General features: G+C 50.7%; 1 protein-coding gene across 3 annotated transcripts in view; it reads left to right on the top strand.

Annotated features, from left to right (window-relative positions):
* ACVR1B (activin A receptor type 1B) overlaps positions 1–12,789 on the top strand; it is a 33,838-nt gene extending 21,049 nt beyond the window's left edge. For all 3 annotated transcript variants that reach the window (XM_024992431.2, XM_059886869.1, XM_059886870.1), the window contains 6 exons: positions 90–320; positions 2,827–2,994; positions 4,269–4,425; positions 5,418–5,542; positions 8,174–8,304; positions 9,682–12,789. In XM_024992431.2, coding sequence (XP_024848199.1) covers positions 90–320; positions 2,827–2,994; positions 4,269–4,425; positions 5,418–5,542; positions 8,174–8,304; positions 9,682–9,807 — 938 coding nt within the window. In that variant the 3' untranslated portion in view covers positions 9,808–12,789. The remainder of the gene's footprint in view (positions 1–89; positions 321–2,826; positions 2,995–4,268; positions 4,426–5,417; positions 5,543–8,173; positions 8,305–9,681) is intronic.
* Positions 12,790–17,830: the final 5,041 nt, after the last annotated feature.

Genomic DNA, 17,830 nt, shown 5'->3' with positions numbered 1-17,830 from the left:
GGCTTCTCCAGTGTGGCCGTGAGAGTGGGAGTTGCAAAGTTCAGCAAATGTATACAATGTCGGCTTTCTTTCCCTTCTTTGGTCCCCAGGGTTACCCCTTTTTGTCCAGCGCACAGTGGCCCGGACCATCGTTCTACAGGAAATTATTGGCAAGGGCCGGTTTGGAGAAGTGTGGCGCGGCCGCTGGCGGGGCGGTGATGTGGCTGTGAAAATATTCTCTTCTCGGGAGGAACGGTCTTGGTTCCGGGAAGCAGAGATATACCAGACAGTCATGCTTCGCCATGAGAACATCCTCGGGTTCATCGCCGCTGACAATAAAGGTAAAGGGCTGGGCTCACAGACAAGGCATCCCGGAGCCCACCCCAGGCTCGCTGGAGGGACGGCCAGGCCCGAACAGCCACGAGACGGCACGGTTGTGTTGCCTTCTCAGTTGCTCCCCGTAGAACGAGAGCAAGAGTAAGGCAGTGGTTTTCAAACTTTGCCTCTACGAAAAGCTTGTACTGAAATCCAGGTTATTAAGCAAGTAAACAAGCAGTTATTAAACAGGTAAATAAGCCCTCATGCTACCTGCTCACTCTCCCTTCTGTGATACCCCAAACCCACCTCCAGGGTAGTCCCTAGAGGAGCTTCAGTAAACTTATGTTGAAAACAACTGGAAGGAAGAAGGGAAGCTTCAACCCCTGCAAGGAAAGAACAGCCCCAGGAAGGCCTGTGGCGCACACCCCTTGGCACAGCAGCGGTGGAGCGGGTGCACCAGAGCCACAGCCTGCCTCCCCCGCTGCCCCGCCGCGGCCTTCAAGCTCAGCTTTTGATCCACTTATATCTGAGGGTCCTTGTTGCCTCCTCTCTCCTCCGCTGGGTTTGCTCTAGTTTTTTGAGTCTCTCTCATGTGCCCAGGCATGTACTCATTTTTAAGAGCCTCACTGACTAGCAAAAGAGAAAAGTAAAATAATGTTTGATTATAGGAAGTAATCAAACAACAGGTATTCTGGTGAGCGCAAAATGGGGGTGAGATGGGGGTCACGGAGATCATACCTGGGCTTGGGTGAGACACAGGTGGCAGGGAGCTGGTCAGAAAGAAAAACCAATGAAAAGAGAAGTCCAAACATGTGCAGAGGGGTAATGTCTTTGGGAAGCTGCAGGTGACTCAGAACATTCCAGCCAAAGACATGGGTGGAAAGGTGGCGGAGGCCAGGTTATGGGGAGCCATTTTGAGGGGATTGTATTTTATTTTAGAGAGTGGGTAGTAATTGACATTTCATTCGTCGATTCAGTAATATTCATTGGCTACTGTCTGGTCCTGGGGTCATCACACATAAGACCAAGGCACAGTTCCTGCCTGTGCCTAGGAGGGGAGGACAGCCGGCACCTGGGCAGGCAGCGCACTTAAGACAGAAAGACCATGGGTGGTGCTATTTGCATTTTAGAAGAGTGTCTCTGGCAGTCAGGACACAGTTCGCTCCGTGGTCCAGCACTTTTAGAAGTCACTGCTGGCAGAGGCTACGGAAGATGCTAAGTGTTTGTTTTTCTATCCTGAATCAGCAGGCTGCTTGTTTCTCACATTGCTGTGGGGGTTGTAGAAGCCTCAGCTGCCCCCAGACTGGAGAGCCTTGACCTCTCACGCAAGGGAGGAGAGAATTCCTTGCTCCTTCTGAGTAAGCTTGGTGCTTTTTAAAACAGATTTACCTTTTGATGATTAGTTTAAATCTGACATGTATTTTAAAGGCTCAAAAAGACATCTTCCCTTTTAACTTACACGCAGGGTCCTCTGGACCTCAGGGGTGTGTTTGATGGACCCCTTGCTCGTAATCAAAGAAGCAAAGGTTGGTGCTTTCCCAGGAACCACTCCCTGTATTGATTTTGGCAGCTTGTGTGAGTAGGATCTGGCTGTTGAAACCCACATCAGGGCCAGGGGAGGAGAAAGAGCAGACTCCTTTGTTCTTGTCTTTTTAGCATGATATGTATAGTGTAGGGCCCTAGAACTAGGGCCAGCCTGGAATTTGGGAGATCTCAATCCAATTTCCAGTCTTCATATTGACAGTAGCACAAGCTCATTAGATTACCAGCTTTGGTTTTCCTTTCTCTCCCTCCCTCCCTCCTTCCCCCTGTACACTGCACACCCCCCGCCCCTTGGATGAAAGTGTGTGCTCACTGCCTCCCATTGCTCTTCCGAGGCTAAGATGATAAGATAAGATTCCTCTCTGGAATCCTTGGAAAGTGTCCTCTTCATGTATCGAAAAGCATTTTTGGCCCGGAACACAGTAATGCACAAAGGAACTCTTTCCTCCTCTCACGGAGAGCTCATAGCCTGGTAAGAGCAGTGGACTTCAGAGAAGCGCTACAGATGGGCCTGGTGCTGGGATTGGGCTGTGCTCGAAGGGTCTTGGAGCACAGAGGAGGGCCTGCGAAGCCTTCCTCCTTGATGGGGAGGACACAGCCAGTCACGGTTTTGATGAGCAGGTCTTGTCAGGATCAGAAGCAAAAGAAACAGATGCCCCTGTTACTTCCCCTGAGCACGTGCTCCCTCTTCTGAAGGCCTCACATTTCACATTTGGAATAGGGGAGGCATGGTTCAGAATCCTACAGCCCCCTGCCGGAAGGGAGCAGGTCTAACCAAGACAAGCTGTTCTTCTTATCTTCCTGGAGCCCAAAGCTGTGGACGGCCATAGATGACAAGGACACCGAGGGGCCACAGGAGGTGTGGGGCGAGGCGCAGGGACTCGGGGGTCACGGGGGTTTGCGTGGCACATACACTCTTCCTCGCTGACCTTGCCCTTTATGATGGTAGTTGTGCCTTTTCGGGAACTCCTCTGTGGTCCTCCGCAGATAACGGCACCTGGACACAGCTGTGGCTCGTGTCGGACTATCACGAGCACGGCTCCCTGTTTGACTATCTGAACCGGTACACGGTGACCATCGAGGGGATGATCAAGCTGGCCTTGTCTGCCGCCAGCGGGCTAGCACACCTGCACATGGAGATCGTGGGCACCCAAGGTGAGTGGGGCTGCTGAGCAAGCGTCCTGTCCCCGTCGAGGAGCTCCTGTGCACTGAGCGAGCCGGAGCTGGGCCTTAGGAATGGGGGTCTGGTCTAAGGGAGAGGGGTTTGAGCTTCACTTGAGCAAGAACGAGAGGTGCCTCTGCCTTTAGAGTGATTCATGGGGTCACAAAGAGTCGGACACGACTGAGCGACTGAACTGAACTGAACTGAACTGAGGGACTTCTGTGGGAAATGTTGATTGTTTGTTCCCCATGTCCTGGCGTGGTTGGTGGTTGGGAAGCTGGTGTTAACTGAGAGATCGTCTCAGATGCCCACAGTTCACAGGAAAATGAAGGGACTGAGAAGATGGATTGAACCACTGTGCCGAGATTCAGTTTAGTGAGCACACGCACTCATCGTTGGGTCACCTGGATGGTTAGACACTGGGTCTACTATCTGGCAGGGTTCTCCTGGAGGAACACTCCCTCGGGAGTCCCTGCTTGTTGACTGACTCAGCCTTTCTCGAGCTCCCAGGTCTTGGCAGGTGGTACGTTGCTTCCTGGTGCATGGTCAGTGGGGCAGGAGCTCTTTCTGTGTGTGATCAAAAACCAGCCATGAGAGTTTGACACTATCCCTAGACTCTGCAGAGAAAGTGGTGGTTCTTACCTCCCCTGTTTGGTTCTGAGAACCTAGCCAGTGCAGCAGCTTTTTCTCAAGTCCTCGACTATGCTGTACAGGAGTATATGAGTTCAGGGAAGGTGAACAGGAATAGCATTCATAAAGTAATAGTAGCTAATCCGCATGCCTTTCTAAGCGCTTGGCTCACCTACATTAATATGTGTAACTTTCACAGCATTCCCATCAAGTACTGGTGTTTGGGCTTCCCCGGTGGTGCTCGTGGTAAAGAGCCTGCCTGCCAACGCAGGAGACATCAGAGACGTGGGTTCAGTCCCCGGGTCGGCAGGATCCCCTGGAGGAAGGCGTGGCAGCCCACTCCAGAATGCTCGCCTGGAGAACCCCAGGGACAGAGGAGCCTGGTGGGCTGCAGTCCGTAGTGTCCCAAAGAGTCGGACGCGACTGAAGCCACTCGGCACGCACGCACACACTGGTGTTTACTCTGATTTTATGGATGAGGTGGCCAATGTATAGACAGATTAAGTTGCATTTACAGGGTTACTGGGTTAGTGGGGGGCAAAACCAGAACTGAAACCCACATATCCGGCTGCAGAGACTATGCTTTAAACGCTTATGCTGTCTTTCTCTAAAGATCCCTGTTTTTCTCCTTCACCAGGGAAACCTGGAATTGCTCATCGAGACTTAAAGTCAAAGAACATCCTGGTGAAGAAAAATGGCATGTGCGCCATCGCAGACCTGGGTTTGGCTGTCCGTCACGATGCGGTCACAGACACCATTGACATTGCCCCTAACCAGAGGGTGGGAACTAAACGGTAGGAAGGCCCAGGGCCTGTGCCCTTGCCCGACACTTGTACTGAGTAGCCCATGTGTGCCCTTGTCCGTGTGCGCGGGAGGAGTGTGGTCTCAGACAGCTGGTGGTTGCACTGAAGTCCTGCCCCCACACTGGAGAGCCACATGGTTGCATGGAGCAGATCCAAGTGCCAGCAGCATACCTCCATAGCCCCGTATGCCCACAGGCACAGGCGCATTGGGCAGGTGAGGCAGCAGAGAAAGGGAGCTTGGAGCAAGGTTTGGAAGGGGAACGGGCGCCAGGCTTGGCTAGCGGGAAGGGAGAGTGCAGTCTGAAGGGGTGGCCTGTGCAGGACCCCGGAGGAGGCAGAGCGCATGTTTTGCTTGGGGTGTAGAGAGCAGTTTCACCTAGCAAGAGCAGAGGTGCTCCAGTGTAGAAAGTAAGGGGCCCCCTTCAGGACTGTGGGGCCTCCCTCCTGCTTCATGGAAAAGGAAAGTAAGAAATAAGGGACCAGGACTTCCCTGGTGGTCCCGGGCTAAGACTCCACGTTCCATGCAGGGGGCCCAGGTTTGATCCCTGGTCGGGGAGCTAGATCCCACATGCTGCAACTAAGAGCGCGTGCCACACAAAGATCAGAGATCCTGTGCACCTCAGCAAGACCCGGCATAGCCTAATAAGTAACTAAATACTTAGGAAAAGAACTAAGGGACAGGGACTCCCCTACTGGTCCAGTGATTAGGAATCTGCCCTTCATTGCAGGTGGCACAGGTTTGATCGCTGATCGGGGAACTAAGACCCCACATGCTGTGTGGCTTGGCAAAAAATTTAAAAAAAGAAATGAATGAATGCAAAACATGGGAGTTCGCAGTGAGAAGAATCCGTCACTTCCTCCCCCCGAAGGGGCAGTCTTTGGTGACGGCTTTCCCACATTCAGGGGGCCCTTGAACCAGTGCTTTGAGTCAGGAGAGAAGTCATTGTTTTCCACCCATGACCACATTTCCTTTGCTGTTGCAGATACATGGCCCCCGAAGTGCTCGATGAAACCATCAACATGAAGCACTTCGACTCCTTTAAATGTGCTGATATCTATGCCCTCGGTCTTGTGTACTGGGAGATTGCTCGAAGATGCAACTCTGGAGGTACCTTTCTTCCTGCCTTCCCTGCTCCTTCCTCCCAGTCCAGAGTGCCAGGCCACCTGAGAGCCTGGGTTTTGACTGCAGCCTCCTTTCTTTACACAGCTTGTCAGATGCCTCATGCTAGCACGCGTCACATGTAGGATTCTCATCCAAGAGGAGGGAGGGGACCTAGGAGCAGCAGTTGCTAAGAGTGTGTTTACTCTTGTTTTATGTTGTGGTGACCATTCCAGAGGCTCATTTGGCTTTTTTTTTTTTTTAAACACACTGTCTTTAGTGGTCTGTTGAGGTTGGGAAAGCCCTGGGCAGGAATAGCACAGGACTAATGCAGGGCTCTCCTTCACACAGAAGGCAGGGCATTCTGACACACTGGCTCTCAAGCCACGTACCTGGGGAACGTGGGGTTTTATTGACAATGGTGATTTCTCAATTCATAGGAGAAAGCTTACTAGCACATAGAAATTTTCTTCTGTAATATTTTCTTAAATCTTTGGCATTTGCAACTGCCTAACCATGTCAGAACCCAGTGAAAAGCAGTATCGGATTTGGCAGAAAACACTGTTTATTATCAGCTTAGTACATTAGAATTTTACAGTGAGTTCCAAGTATTCTGTCACAAGATCAAGTTCAAGAGTCAGTAGAACCCTGTCCTCAGCCATTTATCTTTGATGTAAGAGATTCCAGATCAGTGGAAGTGAATTAAATTAATGAAAAAGAACTGGTGGGTGTGCCAGCAGAGCCCTTTCTGTGTTGTACTGCCTTTTTCCTTCTATGACATGTTTGGTAAGGTCCGAATCATAGGGAGGCATCTAGGTATTGTACATCTTAAATTTTGATCATGCTATACAAATAAAACAGATCAAGATATATCTAGCCACACAGATTTTAAACTGTGAACAAGTTAAATTTTTCTTTTTCCATACCATCCAGAAATTGGGGTTAAGTATATAATAATTGTACTAAGATTTATTCACCACTTGCTATGTATAAACTCACTTAATCTTTACTGCAAACCTATGAAGTGGGTACTGTTCATTGTCACCATTTTGTAGATGAAGAAGATGAGTCACAGGTTAGGTGATTTGTCCAGAGTCACACTGCTAATAAACTAGGATCCAGACCTTGCAGACTGAGGCCAGAGATGACGCTAACTGCATCTTAGCTAATTACCAAGTCAGACTCCATTTAAAAATCTGTCCCATCAGCTCAGGACAGTAGAATTTTTCTGGAAAAAAGGCATGAGAAAGTTACATTTGATTTTTTTAAATACTAATAACTTTTTATTATGGAAAATATTTCCATTTGTAGCTGTAGAAGGTAAAAGACTTCAAAACTGTTATTACACTGTAAAAACCAACAGTAATTCTTTTTTTTAAATTGTTTAGCTATTTTGGTGCGTTTACTGGCTGTTTCTCTTTTAGTTAGTTAGTTAATTGGGCTGTGTCAGGTCTTAGTCGTGGCACCCAGGGTCTTCACTGTGTCATGTGGGATCTTTCCTTGCAGTGCTCAGGCTCTAATTGTGGCTCACACGCTTAGTTACTTCGAGGCATCTGGGATCTTAGTTCCCCCACCAGGGATCGAACCCAAGTCCCCTACATTGCAGGACAGATTCTTAACCACTGGACCACAGGGGAGGTCCCAGTTGTTCTTAATATCATTTAACATTAGTTAGTATTGAGATTTCCTCAGTTGTCTCCTAATTTTTTTAAAAGCAGCTTGATAAATGTCTATCCACTGCAGTTGATTGGTATACCTCTTAAGTCTCTTATGATGTACAGCTTACCACTCCATTTTTTTTTTTCTTCTGCAGTTTTTAAAGTTGGAGAATCCAGGTCCTTTGTCCTGTAAGATTTTCCTATGTAGATTTTCCTGATTGCTTCTTTATGGAGTTTATACATTCTGCCATTTCTGTGAATTTCCTATGGGAATTACATCTAAAGACTAGAATCATTTTTCCCCAAAAATCCTTCCGTTAAAGGCACATATAATGGTGGTTATTTCTCTTTTTGTGATAACAGCCATCGTTGATCATTGTCCAAATTCAGATTTATCAGAGGTTGAAAAGTGCCAGCATTACAATTCTGTCAAACTTCTCATATTAGCTACATTTTTAATTAAGGAGAAACTTCCCCTTATTGTCTCTTTGGTTACAGAGATGTTTAATTTGAAAAGGAAAGGCAGGAAAAACACTTGATTCTTTCCATTTATTTACCATTTTTCAAAATAATGAGTTTATTCTCTATCATCCTACAAAGGTGACTGAAGTTTTGGTTTGTTTCTTCTTAGTGTCATCATGAACTGATGATCTAAAATATTTGTTTCCATTGATGTTATAAGTCTTCCTATTGCTTAAATCTTCTCACCTTTGGCCAGTTGGGAGCTTTTCAAGGTGGTACTTTCTGACATGACCTTAGTAGTCTTTGATAGTTTCCTTGCTTTTTGTTATGGAAAAGATGTTCCTGGCTAATCCTGTGTATCTTTTGTCCCATACCTAGCACTGACCAAGCTCTCCAAGGGTTCCCAGTTCCTCTTAGTGGGAGGCCGGGTTTACTGATCATGACATGAGTATTGTCACTGGCTTTTGAGTAATCCCTTCCTTCTTTTGATAACTCTGGTGGATATTTTCTTTTCTCCTAGGGGTCCATGAAGAATATCAGCTGCCATATTATGACCTAGTGCCCTCTGACCCTTCCATCGAGGAGATGCGGAAGGTTGTATGTGACCAGAAGCTCCGTCCCAACATCCCCAACTGGTGGCAGAGTTACGAGGTAGGAAGCTGCCCTGTCTCCTGTGCTTTTCTATCTGCCCTATTTCTCTACCTTAGAGAAGGGTTTCCCAAAATTGGGGCCAACCCCAGGGCTACTACCTGTGTAATAAGTTATTATATTACTATTACATGCTTTATATACTAAGCCATTGTCTTGGACACTGTAGGGTCCTCTTTGGAACCTAGAAGAAGAAAGCCTTGGTCCCAAGACACAGATCAGAGACAAAAAGTCTTGAGTGGGGCTGTTAGACCTGTCCAACTAGAAAAATGGTTTTGGAGCCATAGTGGGTGAGCTGAGCTCTATGGAAGAGTTCAGAAGCATCATCCACAGAGGGTCAGCAAATGAGAGGTGGACCCAGTGAGAAAACAGGTCTGAGGGAGGTGGCTTTCTGAAAACTTGAAAGCGAGGAGGGTGCAGAGGGTTTGGATTTGGGGTTAGTGGTGGATGAAGTGGGAAGGGGACGACATTCAGTGGAAATAATAGATGCGAGGACAAATTTATGATCTAGATTCCTAATAAACCTGGAGTTGTGGGGTCTAGAGTCTTTGGGGGCGTGGGATTTGCTTAGCTAGTGCTCCTGGGCCCTCTTTTCACTGGTGGCTCTGCTTTAAGGCGTGTCACCACTAGAGGGCAGCTCTGCATTAAGGACGAGCATGACAGAGCAGCATTTTCCAAAGTATTCCTTGGAACCTCAGGGCCTGTTTACTTCAGAGGGTGAGGGAAGCAGAGAGCCAGTCTCTAGCTGCCCCCCACACTCCGTCTTCAGTCAGGACTCTTCGTGGGTTGGGACTCCGCTTGGCAAAACAGGTCCCACTGCTGAAAGGAATCGAAAACACTGGCCTGGGGCAGCAGTCAGGGAGCTCTGTAGCCTCCACCGGTGACTCTCCAGATCCACCACTCGCCTGTCCGCGTGGCCGCCTGTGTTATCCAGGCCCTGGCTGCAAACTGCTGCCTCTGACAGTCAAGACCTTCTTTTGGGGGCTGCCTCCTCCCCTTCCTCCTCTGCTGTGTCTCTGTGGGTGATCGTGGGGTCACCGCTGCGTGCGTGCGCCTGCTGGGGGTGTCCCTGCTGTGCCTGGTTCACTTGCTACTTTGAGAAAGCCATCAGTAAACAGTCATAAGTGTGGATGCTCGGACTTTCCAGAAGTGGTTTTCAGATCACAGGCTGTGGCAGGTCTTGCCCGCAAGATCACCCAGACTTGGGAGAATGGCAGACCGTGCTTGCGGAAAAGGCCCCTCCCCAGACTGTCCCTTAAGGACTGGTGAGCCCTAGGGGGAGTGGGGCTTGCGGGCATTTCCCCAGGGTCAGAAGGAGGGCAGGTGGGGGATCAGGCAGGCAACAGCGGGGCAGGCTCCAGTGACACCGTTTCTGTGCAGGCGCTGCGGGTGATGGGGAAGATGATGCGGGAGTGCTGGTACGCCAACGGCGCAGCCCGCCTGACTGCGCTGCGCATCAAGAAGACCCTCTCCCAGCTCAGTGTGCAGGAGGACGTGAAGATCTAGCTGCCCCTCCCACAGCCGCCAGGCCGCGGGACCTACAGCCGAGCGGCCGTGTTGAGCATCAGATGGAGGCCTACCTCTCGTTTCTGCCCAGCCCTCTGTGGCCAGGAGTTTGGCCCACAGAGGGACAGAGCCCGGGAGACTCGCTCACTCCCACGATGGGTTTGAGACACAGACACCTTTGATATTTACCTCCTAGTGGCATGGAGCCTCTGAGAGCGAATGGCATGGAGAACTCAATGCCGTGACCCGGACCGGCTGTCGTGGGATGTCCCACAAAGCCCGGTGCCCCCGGCGAGGAGCCTGGTGTGGCGACAAGCGGCCCGGGAGGAGCTGAGTGTGGCCTGTGCGGAGCAGCACTGAGGGCTTTACCCCGGGACCAACCCCAGTGCAGCGAGCGGCCCCGGGAACCAGAAGGATGGCCCCTCCTGGCAGCTCCAGGTCTCCGGCTCCTCTCCGCCCGCGAGGCCCCCTGGAGGGACTGCTGGTGCCTGTCTGTCCCGCCGTGTGTGCATGTGCCGAGGTGCGTCCCCTGTTGTGCCTGGTCTGTGCCACGCCCTTACACGTGTGTGTGTACGTGTGTGTCTGTGGGTGCGCACTTTCCTGCTTGAGCTTCTCGTGCATGTGCAGGTCGGGGCTGTGGTCGTCATGCCGTGTCTGCGTGCCGGTGCCTCTGTTCAGTAGTGAGCCGCGTCTCGTTTCCCTGGTGCCCCTCCCGGTGGGCTCCTTCCCCACCCCTCCTTCCAGAGCCCCCACTCCACAGTGGTACCCCCTCCCCAGCAGGCTATGCCGCCTGGCCCTCCTTCTCCACTTCAGACTGTGGAACCAAAGCTGGCCCAGTTGTCCGTGGCAGGCGAGGCTTTTGGGTCCAAATGTGAGGGAAGAGGGTGGGATGGGCAGGGCAAGAATCTCGGCGGAAACCTGGGGTGTTGTGGTCAGCGGCCACCGTGGGAAATGAGCCAGCCTAAGGGCATCATCCTCCGCGGCGTCAAGGAGGGGCCGAGGAATTTGCAGCCCAGACCTGGGGAGACTCAGACTGGAATGTCACATCTGTCTTTCATATCCCAGATTCTGGAGACAGCAGTGTGTGTTTTCGGTGGTGGTGGGTTTAGGGCGGGGAAGGGAAGCGGGGAGGAGGACTGGGGAGGGAGGCTGGGGTGGGGGGAGGCATCTGCATGGGTCTTTTACTGGGTTATCCGATCACGGTGGAGGGAAGATGTGAGACTTGCATCCACTTCAGGGGCTTTACTAAAGGGAACAGCCTGAGCTGAACCTGTTATTTAACCTGAGTGTAGTATTTAACGACGTCTAGAAGCACGGTTGTGGGTGGTGGTTCGGTCAGCGTATCTTAGGTATATAATAACTTTGAAGCCATAACTTAACTGGAGTGGTTTGGTTTTCTTTCTTTTTTTTCTTTTTTTTTTTTTTTAATTTTATTGGGAGGGTCTGGATTTTAACTTTTTTTAAATACTGTTAAGTTTTTATAAAAGGAAAACCATCTCTATGTGATAATTACCTCTCAATCCATTTGTTTTTAAGGAAATCCCTATAAAAACAACCACACACACAAAAAATGCTTCAATCAGACGCACACAGCTCAATCACACTGGAAATATCTGTCCTTGTACCTGAGCCTGCTCCCCCCCGCCCCCCGACTCAGCTGTGAGAGTTCCTCTGCCCTGGGGGTTGGTCTCACTGGCGTCCTGCCTCCCTGCCCAGTCCCACCCAAAGTGGGTTTTGCACTGGGGCCCTAGCTTTTTGTGCGTCACCCACAAGTTGCACCTTCTCATCCAGGCACTCACTCAGCAAACACTCGCTGAGTGCCAGCTGGGTGTCAGGCCCCATGCTGGGTGCTGGGAAATGCATCTGTGAACAAGATAGGCTTGGGTCCTGCTCTTGGAGCACTGACAGTGGGACTCAGTCAAGTCAGGGGGTGCCTATCTTGAGACCAGAAGTTTTCATAGTTGGATCTGAGCCTTTTGAGCCTGGAGCGATTGCTCTTATACAAGACCACTAAGGAGGCGAGGATGTCCCCCTGTCCCCCACCAAAGAGGCCGGTGGTAGGCAGTGAAACCTCCCATCACTGCGTTCATCCAGAGCCCCCTTCCTGCCCCCCAGGGGAGGCACAGTGTGTGTGCAGCCTCAGCGCATCCCTGCCTCTAGCCCAGCGATTCTCTGCCAAAGCTTGTGGAGGAGGGGGGGAGCCCTCCCCCCACTTCCATCCGTCTCCCCAGTGCCCTGGCCTTCCTATTTATTTTCCCAGTGTAGTGCTTTCCTTGCGTTAAAGGAGATCTTCCCCTCACCCTTTGGGCCAATTTACTGGCTACTGACTAATTTCCCTTAAATACCAATTGTGTCATTAGGGGGTCTTCTCTCCCTACCCCTGCTGACGCACTTCCCCCTTGTTGTCTGCCCTCTGGCAGAGCTTGGCGGGTTATGGGAGCTGATGGAACTCAGACTCCTCACTCCCTGCCTCAACCAGCCTCTGGGATCTGCCGACACTCCTCGACCCAGGGACTACCAAGCCACTAGCCCACTCCCCAGGTGGCCCAGCTGTCCTCACCACACACTCCTCCTCCACCTCCGGGGAAGACTGAGCAGTTTTGGGGGGACGCTCCCAGCCCCACTGCCGCCACTCTTAACCCAAGAGTTAGGAGTTAGAGAGTTGGGGAGAAACTAAAGCTGTGGTTTTGGCTCCCTGAGGCTAACCCTGATCCATAGGGCTACCTGCACCTCTGGATTTTGGATTCACAGACCAAGTCCAAGCCCGTTCTTACGTCGCCATCAAGGCCCCCGAACGGCATTCTCGGTACTTCTGTTTGTTTTTGTACATTTTATTAGAATGGACTGTAAAATAGCCACTTAGACACTTTACCTCTTCAGTATGCAAATGTAAATAAGTTGTAATATAGGAAATCTTTTGTTTTAATATAAGAATGAGCCTGTCCAATTTCTGCTGTACATTATTAAAGTTTTATTCACAGAGCCTCTCTGGTGCCATCTGTTTTACAGCTGTAGACCAACTGGCTGCCCAGCCTTTGTCAGGGGAGTTGGGCAGATGCTCTCAGGCAGTGTCTTTCCCCTCCCACTTGCCAGGGTATGATGTTCATTAACATCTGCTACAGCAGCTCACGTCTGAAGAGGACCTGATTGGAGCATCAGGGGGTCTTCCTGAGGCTGTTCCTCTGCATTTCATAGAGGAAGGGCCTGGCCTGGAGAGGGAGTGGAGGACAAACTCAACACCTTCTCTTGGGCTTTGTCTGTATTTGTCTTTTAGCAGTTTTCTGTTTATATAAAAGAGGGTCTTGATCCTGGTAAGTCACCAGCCACCTAGTCTCAACAGCAGCCTAGGCCCTCAGTTTTCGCTTCCCCACTCGTGACTTGGAATAGAAATCTGAATTTGGGGATGGGTTAGGGAACTTTGAAATGGGAGTGTACAGTGGTTACTCTGGGATATTCAGTGGGTGGGTGGCTGTGAATGTCTTTAAAAATCTCTAGGCCAAGGAACCCAAGAGAAAAAGTCTAGAATCATAGAATCTCAAGTTTAGACGGGACTCCAGAGGTCCGCCACCCATCACGTGCTTGACTCCCCCACAGCATCCCCGCCAAGTGGCCATAGCCTCATGCCGTGACACTCAGGACCACAGCCTCCACCTGCCGGCCATCTGCTCAGTGGACAGCTCTTCCTTACATAGGACTGGGCAGCCTCCCTGTGAGTTCTCTCCACATATGGTTCAGAGCACTAATTCTCTTTTCCATTTAAGGTCCCTTAAAATACTGGAAGGCAGCTGTTATGTTATCATGAATCTTGCAGAGCTTAGCGCTTCTCCCATTAATATTTAGCAAATACGTATTTAAAAGTTACTGTGTGCTAGGCAGTGTGCCAAAATGGGCCATACATACATGAACTGCTTTCATCCTCAAGACAACATGAGGTGGCCATTATTATCCTCTGTGGATTCGGAAACTGACGGTTAGAGAAGACAAATTGCCCACGTACGTAGCTCACGGGGGTGGAGAAGACCTTGGGTCCACGGTGTCTGGCCAGAGGCTGTAGCCCCTCGGCCTCAGCGCATCCTGTCTCCGTGACGCCATGTCCTTCCCCCACGCTGGCTGCTCGCCGAGGACCTGGCTGGAGCCTGGGGCCGCGGAGGGCACGTAGCGCTCCACCCGGACATTGACGTGACAGCACAGACTAGGACGAGAATCCCAGACTGCCTGACACCTTCAGGTCACGTGCCAGGACTGCACCTCATGTCGTGGGTTGAGTAAAATCCAGCCCCCTTCCTCCATCCTGTATGTAAGAAATCGGTATTTTTGAACTCAAGTGCAGGATGTTATGTGTACACCCCATAAATTTTACCATAGAACTTGCCCATAGCTCCAGCCTCTCAATATTTTAAAATTCTGACTTGTTACCCAGAGTTTTCTATTGTCCTGTCATCTGAGACCGTGGGGCTGGAGAAAATCAAGCAACTTTCCCCTAGAAGTTGGCTTTTAAGTTTGGCGTACGTCCCAAATTAGCCGCTAATTAAGTCTCCCTTGCATCCTGGCCAGAATTCTTTAATGGACAAAATAACAGCAAAGGCACAAGCACCTTGCAGAAATAGCAAGGTATTCTTGTGTTTGTCGAGAGGAAAGGTGAAGTGGCTTGTAGTGGACCTCATCCCAGTTCAAAACCTAATTAGTAGTGAGTCATCTTGCCAACTGTGGACCCCAAATCCACTAGGCTAAGAACTGCAGGTTCAACTTCCATCATTTTGAAAATCAGAAAGGCAACCACACTGGGACCTCTTATGTGCCCTTGAAGGTCACTAACATTTCACCTTTGTAAGGCCCACGACACAGGAGACCTGAATTCATTTGAATGGTATACGACTCGGGGTTTTGTTGTCCACATTTAAAATGTCTGTCCCTGCCATCCTCCCACCAGACCATGTCTTCTGATCTAGAGTCTGAAGAAAATGCTTGCTAAATACAACCAAAACAAGATGAGATGTAGAATAGCAGAAGTTTAAGAGACACACAGGGACATGGGAGGGACATGTAATGAGGGCCTGGGGAAAGCTTTGGATCAAGACAGGAATGGTTTATTAGGGTTCACCAAGAAATGAAACTAATAGCATAGATGGATAGATACTTAAAGGAATTGATTCACACAACTGTGGGGCTGGCAAGTCTGAAATCTACAGGGCAGGGTGACAGGCTAGAGAGCCAGGAAAGAAGACAGTCTGGAGGCAAAATTTCTTCGTCAAGGGACTGCAATCTTTTAAGCCCTTCAACTGATTAGGTGAAGCCCATCCACCCTATGCAGGGTTACCTGCTTTACTGCAAGTCTATTGACTTAAATGTTAATCACACCTAAGAACATAACTTCTTGGTAACATCCAGACTGGTCTTTGACCAAACTCCTGGCACCACATCCCAAGAGGAGTTGGGCATCCCACGGCCAGATAGGATCAGATTTAAGGAATAAGGCAGATAGCTCTGGATCCGCCTGGGAATGGTCCTTGGAGGTCAAGGATGGAGGATAATGGGATAGGAAAGTTTAAGGAACAACAGGATGGACTGGGCTCTAAATTCATTATTATTAAGTAAGAAGCATTTGTTCAACAACCTTAGTGTGTAAAGCAGTAGGCAGAACAGAAGGATGAACAATCTGTGGCCCCTGCCCTTCGAGATGGAGAGAATCTATACAGAGAACAGGAGGGCAGGTTTTAGCAAGTCCCACTACAGAGCCATGTGTAGCGTGTCATGAGCACAGGTGAGGTGCCTACGAAAGCCAGCTCTCCAGGGGCTCCCCACCAGATGGAATGGACTAGTTAATAGGTAATTACAATGGAGCGAAGTAAGTGCTATGATAAGGGAAGACACATAATACTCTGGGAACACAGGAAGATGGGGTCAAGAGAGGTGATGTCTCGTCTGTTTGGGGTTTGGCATTGGCCTACTGACTGGGGACAGGAGATTTGGTCAAAAAGAGTGTGTCGCTATTCAAGAACTATAGGTGGGACCTCCCTGGTCCAGTGGTTAAGAATCCGCCTGCCAGTCCAGGGGACACAGGTTCGATCCCTAGTCCAAGAAGATTCCACATGCCATGGGGCACCTGAGCCTGTGTGCCACAACTACTGAACCCCTGCCCTAGCACCTGTGCTCTGCAGCAAAGCCCACTAAGAGAAGCCCGCACACAAGCAAGAGTAACCCCTGCTGGCTGCAACTAGAGAAAGCCCAGGCACAGCAAGGAAGACCCAGCCAGCCAAAAGTAATTAATTAAAAAAAAAAAAAAAAACACCCATAAATGTTCAAAATCCTAGAGCAAGGGAGCCAGGCTGCAAAGAGGAAATCTCTTAGAGCTGTCATATGCTAAGAAGTCAGGACTGCATCCCTAGGGCCACCAATGCCACCACCTCCCTGTGACAGCCACCTCAGACTGCTAATCTCCATCACTTTCCCTCCTGAGTCCCGACAGGGTCTCCAAATTCTTCTCAGTAGCATGTTTATGTGGAGTTGTCCCATAAGTGAACACCTCTTTGTCGTTCCGCATGTAGGACCAAGCCCTCGGTGGGTTCTGAGCAGCGGAGTCACGTGATGTGTTTGCGGAAGAACACAGCACTGACTTGAGAAGGCAGTTACTGGAGTGGTAGAGCAAGAAACACTGGAGGACAGGGAGAGACAGTGGGTAGGACGCACGGGCTGGAAGCATGGTCAGACGCGGACAGCGAGGAGGAGCCAACTTCGGTTCGAGTCTACAGGAGAATCTTAGCCTTGTGCACAGAGCTGTCCTGGGAGGAGCCGGGGTGGACCACCAGAGCAGCTGTGTTTGCCAAGAGGGAGGAGATGTGGGAAGTCCGGGGCCCTGAAAGGTGTCGTTTTCTTTCCTAGCTATCTGTACCTGTCTGAAATGAGGCGGGATAAAATAATACATGCCCTCTGTCCTAAAAGTGGTAAGTGGATGCTGTAAGGAAAACTAGAGAGCTGACCCTTTCTCTTTTCTGCCAGTCTAACCTGTCCAAGCCTGAGATACTAATATCTTGCCATCCCACCTAGGAGGCAAGATAGTCCCTGGCCTCTGACTGGGACTAGACTCAGAGGCCACTGTATCCAACACAAACAAACTGCCATATCCGCCTTGCTCCAGTTCGCAGACCTGCCCCTCACCCCCCGCCCCTGCTGCTGGGCCTCCCTGGACCCCAGTGCCACACACAGACACTAGCCTGTGGAAACAGTTGGGAAATAGGAGCCATTAAGGAAAACAACCGCTCCCTGCCCAGTCAGCTGCCCACCAGCTGCCCAGGCCTCCCTCAGCGTCCTGCACCCGGGGCCCAGCCCCATTCCTTCCCAGACAGCCAGCTGAGTCCCCAGCCCTCGCCCTCCCACCTCCCACTCAGAAGCAGTGGCAACACCCAGAAAGGGGCCCCAGTCCTGGGATGAAATGACCATGGGAGAGCCCTGACATTGACTCGGACACCAGAGGGGCCTGGGCTTCTGCAGCTTTTGCCCTGAGTACCTGGATCTCTTGATGGCAGCCAAGAGCTTGAGCAGGTGGGTGAGGACAGGACTCGGGACCGTTGACGGTTAGGTGTCTGGGAAAGGGCTTGCCTCAAAGAAGGGGTCTCACCTAGGCCTCGTCCATTGGCCAAGCCCCCACATCTGTGCTCCCCCACCACAGACCAAGCCCTGTGTACCCTGAGAGCTAGGAGCCAGGACAGCTGGACCGAAAGGATGCAAAGCCTGGGAAATTCTTCTGAAAGCCTGGGACTTGCTCAGGAATAAGGTACAGATTGAGTGCAGATGTCTGCGGAGCCAGAGCAACAGGGCTTTGCTTTTACCAGGAGGCTTCCTTGGGGAGGAGAATGGGGTGGGGAGGTGTCGTAGTATGAGGCTGCAGACAGAATGCAGCGTGTCCCCCACCCCCATCCCCAGCCTTAAGGAGCCGCCGAAGATGGGATGAGGGGAGCAGATGCTACACTAGAGACTCAGGCTCAGGAGGAAGTGGTGGAGGATTGGAAAAGGCAAAGTTTTGTGC

Source organism: Bos taurus, chromosome 5 (genome assembly GCF_002263795.3).
Source record: "Bos taurus isolate L1 Dominette 01449 registration number 42190680 breed Hereford chromosome 5, ARS-UCD2.0, whole genome shotgun sequence".
In the NCBI taxonomy this organism is placed as follows: Eukaryota; Metazoa; Chordata; class Mammalia; order Artiodactyla; family Bovidae; genus Bos; species Bos taurus.
This window is presented reverse-complemented; position numbering and strand designations above follow the sequence as displayed.